The sequence below is a fragment of the Octodon degus genome, unplaced genomic scaffold (genome assembly GCF_000260255.1).
Source record: "Octodon degus isolate 3935 unplaced genomic scaffold, OctDeg1.0 scaffold00010, whole genome shotgun sequence".
Classification (NCBI taxonomy): Eukaryota; Metazoa; Chordata; class Mammalia; order Rodentia; family Octodontidae; genus Octodon; species Octodon degus.
Genome location: NW_004524586.1, coordinates 29155711 through 29173948, shown reverse-complemented (window position 1 = coordinate 29173948; position 18238 = coordinate 29155711). Strand labels below are relative to the sequence as shown.

At 39.2% G+C, this 18238-nt stretch overlaps 1 protein-coding gene across 3 annotated transcripts in view; it reads right to left on the bottom strand.

Moving 5' to 3' along the window:
• The window catches only part of Sh3kbp1 (SH3 domain containing kinase binding protein 1), a 342524-nt gene that overhangs the window by 190217 nt on the left and 134069 nt on the right, over nt 1-18238 (bottom strand). For all 3 annotated transcript variants that reach the window (XM_023709017.1, XM_004625662.3, XM_004625663.3), the window contains one exon: nt 14109-14232. In XM_023709017.1, coding sequence (XP_023564785.1) covers nt 14109-14232 — 124 coding nt within the window. The remainder of the gene's footprint in view (nt 1-14108; nt 14233-18238) is intronic.

The following is an 18238-nucleotide window of genomic DNA, read 5'->3' as shown; positions in this document are numbered from 1 at the left end:
GTTAGATATATCAGCAACTGTATGACTCTTTTCCCTTTGTGTGGAACTTCTAGTGCTGTATCTTTTATTTCAATGCTTTATTCAAAAGCAAATTAAGGAAGCTAATTTCTTCAAAAGAAACAAACTATTCTTAGTGATATTATCAAAGAGCCACTTTAAAGCTTTTTAAAAGGCAAACATAAAACAACTGATACTGTTTTTGTCTAGACAACATTTTAGGGCTGGAGAGATAGCTCATGCCTATAATCCCAGCACGAGGGAGGCTGATACAGGAGGACCACTACCAGTCTGAGCTACATAGCAAGACCTTGTACCAAATAAATAAATTAATTAATTAATTTTAAAAATTAAAAAACATTTTAGCAGAACTATAACTATTAACAGCATACTGTGTTCATCTGTATTTCTTCTATATTTGCTCTCATCTATCCAATAATATGGCTTAGGAAAGGATTAACATAAAAGGGAAACTATGGCAAAAATGTTCTGGAAATTTGGTTTTCCTTTGCAAGGAATGACAACATCGAAGAATCCATCCAGGTTGACAGAGAAACAAAAGGGACAGAGAGGGAAAAGAAGCAATAAGGGAGTGAGAAAAAGAAGACAATAAAAGCTTCTGGGGCCACTCCCCACAGGATTTGTCAAGTCCCTAACTCTTCAAAAAGCCAATTTCAGGTGGTTATGAAGATAGAGATGCTATACTTAAAAATTAAAACAATAAATAATCACTGATCATGCACAAAACAGTGGCTCCTGGAAAAAAATGTTATGTTATCCCAGAATTCATATATGCTGCTTGATTACTATTTTAACTTTCCCTCCCTGGGCCCCAAGGAAGGTGGTACTGAGTAATCATATGCCAGAGTGGAAGTAGCCCAGGAAGGAAGGAGAAGCCAGAAGTCTGGCTCATAGACATGAACAGAAATAAAAGATTGCACATCTTGCTGTCTATAGAATTACCTGAACTCTGCTCATTTTTATTTTAAAAAGTGTGGAAGAAGGGTGTGAGATCAAATACACAGCGATCACACTGACTCAGATGATCACATCAAGTTTTCTTTTGTCCTGCACACATTCTCCCACTTTCTTCTCACATTACACAATGACATGTGAACAAGACAGATTTCTAGTCAAGGACAGTTGCCCTGCCAACTTAGTTCCACCTGCCATAGCATTACTCAAGTTCCAATTCAAATGTCATCCCAGGGGGCACCCTCTTGTTAGTGGACACCTCTACTAACCAACTGCCCTCTATCAGGCCAAAAGTTATGGTCAGTACATGTTCCTATGATTCACTTTCCTTATCTCCCTTAGCAAGCAGTAACCAGAGACCATTTCTCTGAATCACAGAATTTCAAGTCTCTCTCTCTCTCTCTCTCTCTCTCTCTCTCTCTCTCTCTCTCTCTGTTTTTCTAATTCTTATTTCAAAAGGGTTAGTGTGTCTGAGTGCATACTACCATTGAACAGTTAAAGTTGGCTAATAAATTTAAAAGATATGGCTTTCTCCTTCAAGCAGCTTATAATCTAGTAAACAAAACCAAGCTCTTTATAAAAGAAAGGTACATTAATGGGATGAACTGTGGCCGTAAGCATCCCAAAATAGTTAAGATCGGCCATTCACTGAGGACTTTCTGACACTATTACCCACATTACTGCATACACACTTGGGTAAAGAAAGAACGAAAGACTCACACATCTTCCTTGTGTTGGTGGCTTAGATAAATCATTTGTCCCTTCTACCCACCTCAATTTCCTGACTTTTAAAATGCACTGGCAGTGACGCTTCTCTACCACCTCTCATGGGGTTACTCTAAGGAGGGAATGAGTCATCCCTCCTTCTTCCTCCCTCTTCCCCCCCTTTTTCTTCCTCTCCCACATCATTCATATATATCACACTTATATACAGCAAAGTTCTACACCAGTTCATTTTTTCTAAAATGTCATCTTTCAAATGCAGCATTTTATACTTCCCACTTACCCACCTCATGAAAGCTGGTAACAAGTAAGTATTAACAAGACATTTAATATCAAAGAGGAATATTTTGTAATTAACAAGAGTATTCCACAAAGGGCTACTGTAAAAAAAATACTCAAACACTAAATTATTCCGTGTTTCCATCACAGAAAAAAACACAAGGGGAAAAATTCTATTTCTAAAAACCAACAATAACACAACCTATCTAGGAATAACTTTATAAGTAAGCAAAACTGCACAAATAAAACTACACTTGACTGAACAGAGTGAAATTCCATATCACTCGATTATTAAAATCAGCTGTTTAGAATTCAGGAGGGCTTATATGTGTTAATTTGTGAAAATGTCTCTAATGTGATCTGTGGGAGGAGGGGTGACAGAAAAAAAAAGGTTTTCACTTATATATTTATATGTAAAGCAGTTTCTATTATAATATAAAAGTTACAAAAAGGTCAGTTCTTTCAAGATTGACTTATAATTTTAGTGAAATATAAACCAAAATCCCAATGAGATTTTTTAAACTTGTTGACATAATTTTACAATAAATAAATTAGAATAGGTAAAATATTTTTGAAAATGTAGGAAAAACTTGCTGTATTGTATATTAAATGTATTATAAAGCCATAGCTATATTAAGAGAATGGTGAGGCAAATTAATGCTACTGAATTGTAAGTTCAGGAAAAAAAGACACATATGATAAATGAGTAACACAAATTCACAGAGAAAAAATTAAATTATTCAATAAATGAATGATCCTGGAAAGGATTATTCCAAAATAAAAATCAATTTGGATACTAAACTTATACATAAAAATTCCATACATATTAAAATTTTGAAGTAGAAAAGTAAGCGTGCAGAAGAGAACAGAAACATAGCTGAGAGCTTATTCAGAGCAATCACAAAAGAAAGCATCAATATATTGGTCGACAAAGATATATTATTTCTGTACATCAAAATCAATGGTAAATAACATGAAAAATGGTCAGACTGGGAAGAAAATGTGTTATGAATGACAAAGGAAGAATACACCACTCATTAAGAAAAACAAGGATCTGAATATAATGAAATTACTAATACATGATAGAAGAAAAATATTCAAATCCTCTATTATTCAAAGAAATTCAAGCTTAAAACTCTAAAATACACTCTCCCCACTTCTGGTGGCAGTATTAAATGGTGCAAGATTTTAAGAAATGAATTTTATAATAATTAATCTAAGTCCCATAAAACGTATATATTTTGTCCATTGATTCTATAACTAAGAATATTTTCTAAAGAAATAATCAGCACTGCAGATAAAGAGTTATGAGCAAAAATAGAGAGCACAGTTACTGACAACAGCAAGAAGAATTACAAACATAAATGGATTCTTTCCTTTCCAGGCCAGGCTCTTTCCATGAAGCACAGAATTTAGAATGTAAGAGCCTTAGCTTTTGATTTACAGGCAATCTCATTTTTTTTCCAAGCAATGAACAATAGGAGGCTGCAGTCAGTTTCCCACCCTTCTCAAATCGATTATCTAATATTTAGGTCATCCTTAGCGAAGCAGTGTCATTTTGATCCCTCGGAGTCACTATCTCCTAGGCAACTGATTGAATAAAGAAAATATACAGCTTCACTAAGAAATATATAATTTTAAAGACTTAAATAAAAGAAATGGCACGCTTTGTCCCCCAGCTGAGAGGGCAGTTTTAGTAGTAGGGAGTGTAAAAGAGAAAGAGGCAGGCAGGCAGGCAGGCAGGCAGGCAGGCAGGCAGGCAGACAGACAGACACTATATTTAACACCCACTTAAGTGATACTTTTCTCAAAAACAGCTTTTCTTACATATAATTTATACAAAATAAAATTGACTCACTTTAAATGCACAGTTAAATTGTTTTTATATATTCACAAAACTGTACACCCATCATGGTAACCTAAATGTGCAACAGTTCCATCACCCGAAATGAAACCTCATGCGGATGAGCAGCCATTGTCTATTCCCATCCCAGCACTAGGCAAACGTTCATCAACTTTCCATCCCTGAGGATCTGCTTATTCTGGATAATTCATATAAATGGACTCAGGCAATATGTGCCCTTCTGTGTCTGGCTGCTTTCACTTAGCATGTTTTCAAGGTTCATCCATCTTGGAATATATAACAGTACTTCATTCCTTTTGATGGCCCAGTAATATTCTATTTTATAGATAAACCACATTTTGCTCATTCATCAGCTGCTTGACTTTTGGGTTATTTCTACTTGAGTTCATTGAATAATACTTCTATGAGCACCCTTGTCAACTTATGTGTAACTATATACACATATAGATTTATTTTTCCTGGGTGTGGAATTCTAGGTCACATGGTAACTCCACATTTAATAGTTTGAGGAACTTCCATACTTTTTTCCAAAGTAGCCGTACCATTTAATGGCCCCACCAACAGTATATGAGTTGTTCACAGTATTCCCTAATAACCCTTATTTCTCTTAAGATTGACAATCATTTTTAATTCCTCACATAGTAATTCAAATCTTCTGTCCTTTTTTCTTAATCAATGTAGCAAGAGATTATCAATTTTGTTGACTATATTAAATAATGAGCTTTTGGCTACAATGATCTCCTATATTGTTTTTGTAGTCTCTTTCATTTATCCCTATTGCAATTTCAATTATTCTCTTCTTTCTGCTTGCTTTGAATTTAGCTTGCTCTTCTTTTCTAGTTTTTAAGGTGGAAAGTTCGACAACTGATTTTAGATCCATCTTAACACAAGTATTTGTAGCTGTAAATTTCACACAAAGCACTGCTTTAGCTGCATGTCATCCCTTTTTGGTATGTTGTTTACATTTTCATTCATTTCAAAATATTTTGTAATTTTCCTTGTGAATTATTTGGCTCATTCATTATTTAGAAGTATGCTGTTTAATTTACACATATTCATGAATTTCTCCAATTTCCTTCAGCTGCTGATTTCCAGCTTAATTCCACTGTGGTTGAACAACACACTTAGGAGGAATAGCCCTTTCCAATTTGTTGAGATTTCCTTTACAGCCTAGAATCTGTTCCATCCTAGAGAATACTCCATGTGCATCTTGATCAATAATCGCTTCATGGAAATGATAATTTAGTAGTAGTAGTAGTAGTAGTAGTAGTAGTAGTAGTAGTAGTAGTAGTATTTTCCATAAATTACTAATTTCTTACTAATGCTCTGGGGTCTTGCTAGCAGTTTACAACTTTTAAGAACAACTACTACTATATTCAGTGAGTGACACCTCACCCTACTTCACTGCAATGCCTCTTGCTACCCCTAAAACTACTCTCTGCCAACTTTCATCTCCACAACTGCCCAAGATACTAACAAGAGCAGTCACCTTATTTTGCTGATGGGAAAAACAAAATATTCAAGTTGTCTCATTTTATAGAAACTTTGGAGGTACCATACAAGTAGAGTCTGCCCCCCTCAAGCTGTTCTTCCTGCAATAAGGCACTGCTACCAGTGAGCGGTGAGCTTATTCAGGTCTCTAGAGAAACACAAACAGAACAAGCAAGCCAGTCCTCATGTAGTTCCCTTGCTCATGCACAGACACACAGAGGGAAAGCTGTTGATTATTCTCCCTTGCCCTTCCCAGTACGAACAACAAGGACAGCACACCTGGCACTGCAGCTGGGCCACTGCTGACCCAACCATAGGTTAAGGAGTAGTCATGAATTGTCTTCATCATTTGGGTACAACAATCTCAAGGCATCACACATACAAACTTTTGCTGAGTTCAAAGAAAGCTAAGGCTCTACGTGGCATCAGGGGACGAGGCTGTGATGGCAGATCAGTAGCTATAACCAGAAGAGAATGCCCCTTTTCCATAGCTTGGATTCTACAATGAGCTCAGTTGCTGCCCCCAAACAATGCAACAAATGCAGCCAGCACTTAAATATCAACTGCTTCTAATTAATTCTTCTCCTGAAGCTCCATCTTCCTTCCTCTCCAGAAAGTCTCAGCAAAGGTCAGTTCCTAAGATCTCAGAGGTATCCTTTAGGTTCCACGGACAGAGGCTCCATGTCCTCCTCCCTAGCCTGTCAGTAAGTTTGTGCCTACATTAGAAACTTCAATCATCTCAGTAATTCCATGTTTTCAGAACTGTAGAAAGGCAGCCTGTGTGTTTCTTCCTCACAGCCTCTTGTGTAGATTCATTACCTGAACTCAAAATGGCAGCTTCTCCTAGTAGGAAGGGAGAGGAGCATAGCTCTTCTTTATATGCATTCAGTGTTTTCATTATATCAAGAAAGGCAATGTCCTGTCTTTCAGGCAAAGCACGGTGAAAAGGTAATGGGATACACTGCCTGTGTGGGGCCTGTCATCAGTAGAAAAACCACCCCTGGAATCACTGATTCAGTCCTGATCCAAGTCCCGGCTCAGGCTGAACAACCAGGCCTCACCAGTCACTCACCTCACGGTCTGGCCTACCTCAGCCCACTTTTGACGCTAAAGCCCAGCCCAAGCCCAGCCCAAGCAGACACTCTCAGACACAGAGACCGAAGAAATGATCAGTGGGTAAATGCCGTTTCAGTTTTTCCCTTGAAAAACTACCAAAAAGACTGGATTTGAAGATTCAGATTCAGGAATGTCCTCCCAGCATCATCTAAATCATGGGGGTTTTTTTGTGGGCACAGTCTTCAGAAGCTTTGTCATTTTTCTGATCTCCAAAGATTCCCCATGAATTACCGCAGAAATGCTTAGAGAGCTCCTTGCCCTACATCTTAAAGCCCAGCATACTGTAAGATGAACTGCTAACTAGTATTTAGTAAAATGACCAAGATAAGCAGGTCACCTTACGGCAAGACATCTGAGAGCCTGCAATATACTAATGTGTTTGTTCATCTCTAAGGGGGTGTTAGTGCTACAGCTGTAGCTGAAATATGACCAGAAGGGTGATTTTCCTTCCCTCTTTGTCTCCCTCTCTCTTTTGTGGAACATTCTGCAGTGGGCTGTAATTCCACCCAACATACATCGGGAAACACTGGCCTGGTTTCCATCTGAGTGTGTCATACGCATTGCAAGGTCTCCACCCTAGTAGATGGAAATGCACAACAGAATCCCCTTTTACATCAAGCCTTATGTAGCCCATCTTGAGCATGCTAAGATCAAGCTCAGACCTCCCAAAACTGTAATGATGACATATCATAGCATCATAGCATCACATGAGAATACAGTGTGACCAAACCCAGACCTATCCTCAGAGCCTGGTGTACCATACGGAGTTTGCGCAGCTCTACCATTCTGTATTGTATGAGTTGTCAATTCTGCTACAGCATAAGCAAACTTCAGTAATCCCAAATTACAAATTCTCTGACTTTTAAAAATTATCATATTCATGCCAGGCACATAAACAACAAAATAGGAAGTCAGACTTACATGTTATGCTCTACACTGAACATTTGGAAGTACAAATGAATTTTCCCACAGAAACAAAGTTGTAAGTGTGATTAAGTTCCCAGACTAGCCCACAGTGCAGCTAAAATAGGCACATCTACAAATTATATGGAATAACAAAAATTGAAAAATAATGAGATTAAAATACTTCTGCTCAATGGCATGATAAGTGGGGGCAATCTGGCCCAAGCAAGAAGGGGCTGCCTGCAGAGAATTTATAAACAATAACAATGCCAACAAAGTCAGTTGGCTTTTTACTTTTGCCACCCGCTGTCAACTGAAAGCAACATCAATAATAAAATATTGCTCCTTGGAGGTAAAACAGGTTCAACAAGAAGTGAAGAAGTAGATAAGGGTACTTGCAGCTATTAAGAAGGAGACTTTGGTTCACCTGCTGGGTTTTTAGTGTGATTCTTTATTGTGTCCAAGTGAGTATTTATACCTAAAATCATGCCTACAGGAGTCCTTTTGCTTTCTAATGCTTGTCAACAAGAATCCTGGTCAGAGGCGGGATCAGAGATGAAGCAAAAATCAGAAAACAGGCTCTACAAGTTCAGTGAAGAAATCTTAGATGTAAAGGTAAAAGGCCTAAGGTAAGTGTACACAATCTGAGCAGCAGTAGGTCTGAGATGGAACTGCACGAATTGGGAATCCTGACTCAGAGGAACTGGAGGCATCTGAGAATGAGAGTGTCACGGGGAAGAAAAAAGACAGGAATAGGAGGAGGAGTTTCCTAGCAGAACCAGCAGGTGGAGCCATGAACCCAAACCCATGCCATGGATGTCCCAGGGCAGGCCAACTTGGGTGGAAACCAGGCAGGAGTGTGGTGGGAGTATAAATATACAACTATTCTATGGGACACTCCTTGCTGTAGTGTTAATGCCTTTGGGCTAGGCCGCAGAGAATGAAGGAAACAAAATACAAGAACAATTCTAAAAACCAATGTTGCAATGACTCATACATTGAAAGCGTAGAGAATGTGCAATAGTTAACATTCTTCCATAGAGCTACTTTCGACCCCTTTTCACTACCCCCATCCCTAAGCTTGACAGACAGTGCTTTTAAATAAGAAACAAGCCAGGGAAACATACATACATCAACTACAGGTCCTAGCCTGGTCTCCTAATAAGACTTGCCAGAAATGCTGCCAGAATCAGTTAGCTTAAAAGGCTTCTTGAAAGGCCCTTATTCTCAAGCTTTGGAGAATGAAGTGCCACTGGGGAAAAAAAAAAGACTATAGATGTATATACAGATATGTTCACACAGATGTATGTATTATTGAGTAATGATATTTCCTACTACTCACTGCCAAGCTGCCAGCTTTATTCTCACTTCCCCTGGGGAAAGATCAATTGAAGTGATAGCCAAAAGCTTCCACACAACAGCAATGCCTTCTGTTAACTTGCTCTTCTATCAGTCAACAAAAATCAGTTCTGCGAGGTAAAATCAACAGGTGATTTGAAAACAAAGAAAAGTCTGGCCCCAAATGCTGCGTTTTCAGATTACTAGGTTAACCAGAAAGAAATTCACACTTCTTTCTCCAGCAGGGACTAGGAAAGACAAAGTCTGACTTCTACGAAGAACCTCAGATCTTGCATCTACCTTTAACAAATCACTAGAAAGGCAAAGCAGCTGATATTTTCTTTATTAAGGGCACCCTTTTCTCCATCCTTTGTTTACAATTCAGCAAAGAGCCTCCATTCTATCAGGTCATGCCACAGCCTTGGAGCCATGACAAGCAGACCATGCTGGCATGCACAAGTTTGCACTCATACCCTTAGCCAGATTTTCATAAACCACCAACAGATATCTTGGGAATATTAATCCAGAAAGCCAAGTAAATGTCAAAGAAATGAAAGCTTGAAAACCCCTTCAGAAAGAAACAAAGGAGAGGTGTCTTTTAGGGATGGGAATGGCTATCACTGTTACTATGAGGACAAGAAGCATATGCATGAAGTTAAATTTTTCTCAAGGCTCCAGGCAACAGACACAAATGCAGACCGCGTCTGCACGGCAAACACAAAACCCATATGGACCTGAAGGGCATGTAGGTAGCACCCATCCACATACAAAATGAATTATGAATGACCTGCATTCTAGCTTTTAAAGCAACAGTGTGTCACCAGAGGCAGAGCAGCCATTTGGTTCTTCTGTTATGGAAAATTTTTCAATCGTATCTGTTGGAAGGACTACATACACCAGAAACAGACCCATAGAGCAATGTTCTGCAACCAGAGTCAGGCCCACATACCAGTTCCGAGAGCAACCTTCCCCCATCTTAACGTGTATCTCATATGAGACAGACGATCTCACCTTGTAGCATCAGAGCTAGACCCGTTACAAATAACATCTTTTAAACTGTCAGATATTTCAGCATTAATCTCTGGAAGGGGCAGTAAAATGCAAATGCATAACAAACCTTAAATAAAAATGGTAAAAGCAGTTTATCTTTTGAAAGGCAGGTGCCAAAGTAGCAGAGCGACTTAAAAAGATGATTATAAAATACATTTTGTATCAAGAGAGCATAACAATAATAATAGTAGTAGCAAAGAATAATAAATGTGCAAAATACAGTAAAGACTTACCAAACACTGAATTCATGATAAACTGGAAATAGAAACAAGGACATATAAACCAGAAACCCAGGGAGTAGCTTCACATTCAGAATGACAGAAGTAAATAAGAGACATAACCCCAACTTGCCTTAAAAAAAGATGAGAAATGCGCAGCACTCTCTGAACATTTCTCATGTGATACAACAAATTAGAACTGCTTGCAGAGAGAATTTGGCTGCTGTTTTTCTAGTCTTTGTATCTGTCCCAGCACCAGGCACGGGGCCAGGCACATAGTTGGCATGTAGTAAGCACATGCAATTAAATGTTCATTGATAGCCATTAAAAAGCAAGGAAGGAACAATGTCCAAAATTACAAGCAGCAGAAATGCATCCTCCCCATATGGTCTGCTATCAATGCAAACTAAAGCCTTGACACACAATCTGGTCCTTGCACAGGCCCATGAGGTACTGATCACAGCGTGGATACTTGAGCAATCATATGGAGGAAGTCGGGAGAGCCTTCGCAGGGTGAAACCAAATGATTTGTTCATTTCATTTATAATTCAAGTATTAAAGAGCCCACGTTTATAGCTGGACACAGTGGCGTGCACCCACAGTCCCAACTATCTGAGAGGCAGAAGTGAACTGACTGCTCAAGTCCAGGAGGTTCAAGACAGCTGGGCAATATAATGAGACCTCATCTCAACAATGATAACAAAACAATCGATATTCCAATGGACAAAATCCACTGCTCATTTTCAAGAATATATTTAGGGTGGGCTGGGAATGGGGCTCAGTGGTAGAGTTCTTGCTCTGCATGCACAAAGCCCTGAGTTTGATCTCCAGCTCCACAATAAAATAATAATAATAATAATAATAATAATAAGATATTTAAGGCATTTTCTGATAACTTAAAAACTTCCATCTTATCCAATTTTGTAACTAAACTCATGATTTGAAAGCTTTTTTAAAAAAAATGCATTCCTCTACATATCAATGTTCCAATTTAGAAGGGCCCATTATTCTCCTACATGGGTTTAACGATAGAAGAAACAAAAGTATAAGTCATTCTCAGAAGAAAACAGACAACTCTTTTGTGTCTGGTTCATAAGAAGGACATTTTGCTCCAAAGAAATACTTTAGGATCTACAATATCCGTGGTGCAAAGTTTAAATGAAGAACGACTTCTTAACTCCCTGAGAAAGGTGTTTTTGTTTGTTTGTTTTGTTTTTTAACATGAAGCTCTTCCACTGTTGCCAGAGGCAGGAACAGGCACAATCGCTCCATATTGTAATGATCCCAACGTGGAGCTGATGGTTGCCAAGCCAGCAGGGAGAATCTGCTTTCCCTCTCAATTTCAGTCACATCTTCTCAAATAAAGAATCCATGAAGTCATTCCAATACCTCCCTAAATAAATTCTGTAGTAATCGGCAAAAGCGAAACCTGAAACCAGTCAGTTCTCCAACTGATGTTTCTCTGGTCCTGTAGTTTCTCACAGGTAGAAATAACTTCCTTGAAATCCAAAGTATTTTCTGACCCTACTGTAGATGCCTGAGAAGGATGTCCTCATCCTAGACTCTAACATACAACTTAGAGTCAACTTGTTTGTAATTGCTGCAAAGTAAGTCATGTTACAAAGTGTAACAACAGCTGGACACAGCTGGGCAAGCTTCTTTATTAAGTCGGTCTGGAACTCCAACCTCAATGACGTGATTCACAGTTTCAAAGTCACAGTAGAAATTTACTTCACTCTTTCTTTAGTGAATTAAGCCTTGTCAGATGACAAGGCTCATATAAAGAAAAGAGTCCTCTCATCTTTGATAAAGTTGAAAGAAAATAATTTGTGTCAATTGTATTTAATTCTTATAGGGTCCAAGGCTGAATTACAAGGTGGATTCATATACTCAAAAAGACTGCATGTCAGCCAATCAAAACAGGCAATAAAGCCAGAGAACTTCCCTCCCTAACAACCACAGCAATACTAATAGACGAAATCAGCCAAAAGGTTTCTAGGGACAAAGCTTCATGGAAACAAAGACAGAGGGGTAGATCCCAGTCTTTTAATTCATAAAAATTCAAAAATTAGTTGGACGGAAGTGTTTACAAGTAACGAGAATCACCCCACAGATTTAGCCTCTGATCCTTGATTTAAAGGGAAAAAAGTGTTTTTCCATTGATTTTGGGTGGGAAAAAATGTAGCTTTTGAGCCCAGCACAATGAACTATTTATCTGGCCTGACAAGACCAATCAATCTCCCCACCCTGCTGTTCATTATAAGGAGCAGTAGAATACTGTTAGTCTTGATGGTGTGGGGGAGGGCTGACAGCAACATGGGTCCTGATACACAATGCTACCCTTCAGTTAGAAATTGATGTTTGGCCCAGGTGACCCAGGAGGTCAGTGTGAGGCCTGGAACAGAATGAAGATGGGTTGTTACGGGCTTCATATTTACAGGACTCTATGTGTTTCGGTCTCATAGCCAATTGAGTATATAAAAGGCCTAAAGAATAAAAGGTTGGTCTTGATTCAGCTGCAGGCCTAAAGTAGAAGGCTTTAGAAAGAAGAGTAACTTGTAAAAGCAAGCCATCCTTTTCAATTTTATTTTTCTGATGAAGGAAAAATCCCATTAGAGGAACGCGAAATACAGATTTTCAGTTGTAAAGAAATAATTATCTGAAAAGTTCTACTCCTTTGTTGATTTAAAGTTCTCAGGTAATTTTACTGAACTCATCCAGATAATTACCTTCATTCCTTACCTTAATTAATCCTTCTCTTGTGAAACTAATTAATTACCTTAAGGCACTTACTGATGTTACAAAAACAAGGCTGGCTGGAGAGGCCTTGCTGCTGGTCAGCATGTACACAACTGATGGGCCTGGGGGCCTCAGATGAGCAGGAAGAAGGGACAGCTCAGAGAATCCACAAAGGTTTGGTGGTGCAGAAAGAAGTCTCACTGAATTGTGGCTCTCAAATCCAATGAGGACAGTCTCAGGAGTTTGAGAACTTATTTGCAAGAATACAGGAGGTACTTTGTGAGAAAACTGTAGTTATACAGCAATATATGTGAAATTCTTAAAATGGGAAATCCCCTTCTTTGGTAGGATAGAATTTTTTTAAACAAAAAGAAAGAAACTCTTATAGCTGCTAACCAATGTGTACCTCCAGCCAATATTTCATCTGAACGATTCAAAAAAGGAAATGTAACTGAGGGTAGCTAGAAGGGGTAGAGGAAGAGGCAGGAAGGGAGACACAAAGCTAATGTTTGGAGCACTATGGTCAATGGGCAGCTTATTAGACAAAAACTTAAGCTGTCTTAATTTTATGAAAGATTAGCTGTCTTTCCCCCACGGTTATCTAAACTCATCTCTTCTTGTTGTTAATGAAAGCCACTGCTAATACATTTCTTGCTCTTTTTTGGGGGATGGTTCTTCATTTTCCTTTAAGGAAGCAATAAGCCTAGATAAAAGCCAGCAGCTGAATTCTGACCTACTATGAGCCCTGCCTGACCTACTATGGGCCTGCTTAGCTCAACTCAGCATGTGTCCTGACTGACCCAAGGTCAGCAAAGCCAATGAAGGAACCTGATGTGCCCACAGTTCAAACATTTATCACAAAGGTAATGTGTGGGGTAAACAAAATTCCAACAAGCTGACACTTAAAAATTACCTCGAGGTCTCAAAAGAGGGAAAACAATACTGTCAAAGGTTTCCAAGTTAGACAGGTACATTAGCTGTATCTCTGTACATTCTGTCTCACAAACATGAGTAGGCAGGGCATGTAATTGTGAGCCACAAGTTAGAGAAAGAATCTGACAGAGTTTGCCTTAGATTAAAAGGAGAATGTGGTCAGACACACAGCTTAGCCTGCACCATACCATTATCTAAATTTGCCTCATCCATAAAAATAGATGTGAAAGCAGAAGCTAAAACCCTAGAAAAAAAGCATGGTTTACAAATTTTGCCAATCTTCATCAAAAAAAATTATTAGTTCCCTTTAGCATGGTTACTATGTTATTGGCACTGTGGGTGCCAGATTCTGCAAAATTCAGACTGAAAACCAAGAGGGCAATCTCCATTCAATTTTTCAGCAACACAAATTTGGCAACTCATCTAGAAGTTTCCAAAGTTTGTTTAGTACAGGGAGAAGGGCTCTTTCTCCTTTGCCATACCTCGCTTATTGGTTCTTAAAATGGTTTCAGAAGACAGCAAAGTGTTTCCACTGGACACATCGTGCATGGGCTTTTCTGGAGCTTTGTTGGAGAGAGGGTCTTTCTTCATATCTTTCTTTATTTCCTGTGAGAACAAAGAAAGGAAAACAAGATGAGAAGCTGCAATTCTAGGAAGATTCTCTAAAGTTTCACCTTTATGGAAATCAGGTATTGTAATGTCAAGTCAGCACATCATGTTTCTAAAACCCCATTTCCTAAGTTTTCATAGTTCTTACCTTTCATATATTAGATAAGCACCTAGTCCTATAAAGTAAATGCATGCCCCATATGAAGTCACCTTATATATGCATGCTCATTCCTTATGACCATCAAGAGAATGACTGATACATAAAAGCTACCACACAGCTCTAAATGACAGTTTGTTCTCCTTTTTGAACAATGACAAACTTTGCCCAAACAGGTTCACCCCTTCTGATTTCTATTTGTCTCAATAAGGATTTAAATAGCTATATTCCCACATCACCATCGTGCTCACAGTTATACTAAGCACCCCAAGATGAGTTAAACACATTTACAGTTATCAAATTCCTCTGCCTTTTCAACTCTTTTTTTTTAATGTATTTAGTATGGGGTCTACAGAGTCCATTACACAGATCGGACTCTTAGTGATTCTCCTGTTTTCAGTCTCCCAAATGCTGGGATTACAGGTGCATGCCACCATGCCCAGTCTCAATGGCCATCTCAGCACGCCCTGGGGGCGGGGCAGGTATGCCACGCCATGCCATGCCACACTGGGGATCGAACCCCAGCCCACTGCATCTGCATAAGCAGGCGCTTTAGTCCTCTGAGCTATCTGGCTGGCTCACCTCTTCAACTCTTGACAAAGAAAAATTAAGGATGACAAATCAAAATAACTTTCGAGGCAAGAGGTCAACAAACTGTAGTCTGCCATCCTATTTTGTAAATAAAGTTGCATAGACTATAAGTGCCTTCATGTACATTTTGTATGACCAACTAGTTTGATGCTATAATGCCAGAGTAGCTGCAAGCTTAAACTACCTGATCTGTTACAGAAAGTTTGCTGACCCTACTCTAGGAGATCTCTTACCAAAGCTCCATTTAGACCTGGATTGTTTAATTACAGGTTGATCATCCCTAATGCAAATCCCTGAAACCTGAAAGGCCCCAAATCCACAACTTTATGAGCTCTGGTATGATATCGCAAATGGAAAATTCCACAGCTGACCACATGTGATAGGTTGCAATCAAAACATAAGTGCACTAAAAGGACTGTATAAAAGCATCCAGGCTATGTGTATAAGGTATATATGAAACATAAATGAACTTCATGCTTAGATTTAGGTTCTATCTCCAAGATAGCTCATACAGTAAATGCAAATATTATAAAAAATTGTTTTAATTCAATGTAAAATACTTCTGCTCCTAAGCACTTTGGATAAGGGATACTTGACCTGTACTTCAAATTACTTTAATAACTTTCATAATTCCTTGCAAAAGCAAGAATACCTCAAAATGGCAGTAACTCAGAAAGTGCAGATTTGAACACAGGAATCCTTTCCAAAGAGCAAGGAGTTTCTAAGTTTGTGTGAACCCATGGTCACAATAACTTAGGAAAAAACAAAAACTTGGGAGCTAGATCTAAAGGCTGGCTGAATGGCAGGAAAGACCCACAGATAAGAGATTTATGCTTTAAAAAGAGCCAAGTTAAGAAAATGGCACTGTGATCAATGATGTAGAGTGTGCCTAAGGAGAGTCACATGGAGAGAAACCATTCTCTCAGGCTTTCACAGAGAGCACATTGGCCAAGCAATGGCCGTGACTTATCCACATGGATGACACTGACAAAAGATCCACAACCTGAGGTACAGGATCTCAGGCTAAATCCTGAGTGGATTTCACTGACCTTATCAGATCCAAAAGCTACAACTCTTGTTGCATACGTCTGGCTTTACCTTGGTCTTAACCATCCAGCAGAAAAGTATAAAAACGAAGTATAAGAAGTAAAGCCATGCTGTTATGTTGAGCTGTGGGGGACTCAGGTCAACAATTCTGACACTGCCAGTCAAGCAGAAGATACAATACTATTATGGGCTACTGGACTCTTTTAGAATATTTTGCTGAGTTAACATACCTATAATATTCAAATGACGGTACTAAACAAAAAAGGGGATACAGATGAATGTCCATTTTGTATCTGTGTATTCAAAATGGTTAGGATAGATATATAGTTATATTCTCTTAATGAATAGAAGGATTTGTTCTAATAGAGTTTATAAATAGAATATCATGTCCGCATCTTGTACAGCAAATAACCACTAGGAAGAATGTATGCAATGTGTTAATTATTGAAACGGTCCTACCAATTTGGTCTGAAACTGTCTCATCGCTATTTGTTTATCAATAAAATTATGAAAAAAAATAAAATAAAATATTCCCAGCTAAATCTCAGGGACCCCTAGCTAAGCATTGTATATTGTATTTAGGATATATAGAATATTTTATTTCCATTGTTTTCCATGTTCTTATAATGAAAGGCAATAAAGTACATATTTTAATGCCAAAAAATAAAATAAAATAAAACTCAAAGAAAATGGCACTGAGTTCCCTCTGCAGAATGAGCTGGAAGCTGGCAAATTAAGTCAGGGGCCATGATTAGGCCTAAACAGAGGACAGAGATACAAAGAAAACAGGTAAATGAAACACTGCTATTGCCATCTGCTTTGCATACACTCTAGTATGGTTGAGTTACCATATCCAATTCCCCAATTGCTAGCTGTGTTCACAACAGACTCATCCTCTCTTCCTGCCTCACCAAGATCCCACCGGAAACCAGCAGCTGGGGCTACTGCTTTGCTGGGCTGAGAGATTCAGCTGGTGTCACAGAGCCCTATCCAGGCAGAGCTCAGCCCCAGGTGAACACTTATACCTCTGCATAGCACACAAAGCTGTGCACACATGTACATATGCACAGGACTACCATTCAGCAGCCATGACACCTCCTGGAACAGCAGTTGCTGGGGTTCCTATAGCTTCACAGGCAGACAGCATTAGAGGACAATTTGCAAACTCTGCCTGCTTGAGCCACATGCATGCCTAAGACACATGATAACTGTCAGCCAGCTATGGCTCCAGAAGTAAAGACAGGACACCAAGTACATTCATTTCTCCACTGGTTGCTTCTTTGAGAAAGAAAAGTTGCTCAAGACTCACTTTCCATCATGATGTAGATATGATTGTGTAAGCAAATTTCCCCACCTAGACACAACAGAATTTGGTAACACAGTGTCCAACCTTGCCAAGGAGTGAGTCCACGCAACTCAGTGGTTCTGGGGCAACATGACCAGTGTTTGGTGCACTAACAGCTAAAGGTTTGAAGCTGGAGAAGGGAGAATGAGGATGGGGCAAAGATTATAAGGCTGGCACAGCCACTGGATCATGCCTCAGAAGCTGTGCTTCTCAAGAATGCTCACTGTCCAGTGCTTTATAGCAGCACACTGTGAGCAGCTGGCTGGGAAGGACCAATCTGGTCAAGCACAGATAGGGCCAAGGAAAGAGCAAGAGTAGAAGGCTGGTGCACAAACCCCAGATTTCTTCATTCTCCTGGCGATTGTTTACACTTGCTGGACAGAGGCTGGGGATGTGGCTCAGTGGTAGAACACTTGCCTCACACGACAAGGCCCTGGGTTTGATTCCTAACACCACAAACATTTGCTAGACAGAAAAGGCCAATGTTGACCAAATTTCTTTAGTTGATTCTTAGACTGAAGCAGGGAGAAGACAAAACTTAAAAATATTTCCCACATTTTTCCAGAAAAATCAAACAGGCACATGGACTTGGCAAGGAATTCTACAGGCTCCTCACGTGGACAACATGAGGCTCAATGCAGCTCCACCCAAGGCCAGTACCTTCCTATAACCTGCCCCTTCTCTCAGCAAAATGAGACCTCGCTTATTTAACACCCCCTCATCTACCCATTTTCCCAGGATGGAAAAGGCAGCATTAACTCCCTTGTCGAACTAGTCACGCAGTCTTGCTTATTCTACTTCCTCACTTTTTTTTAACTCTCCATTCCTCCTTTACTATGCCCAAAATAGAAATACTCACATGG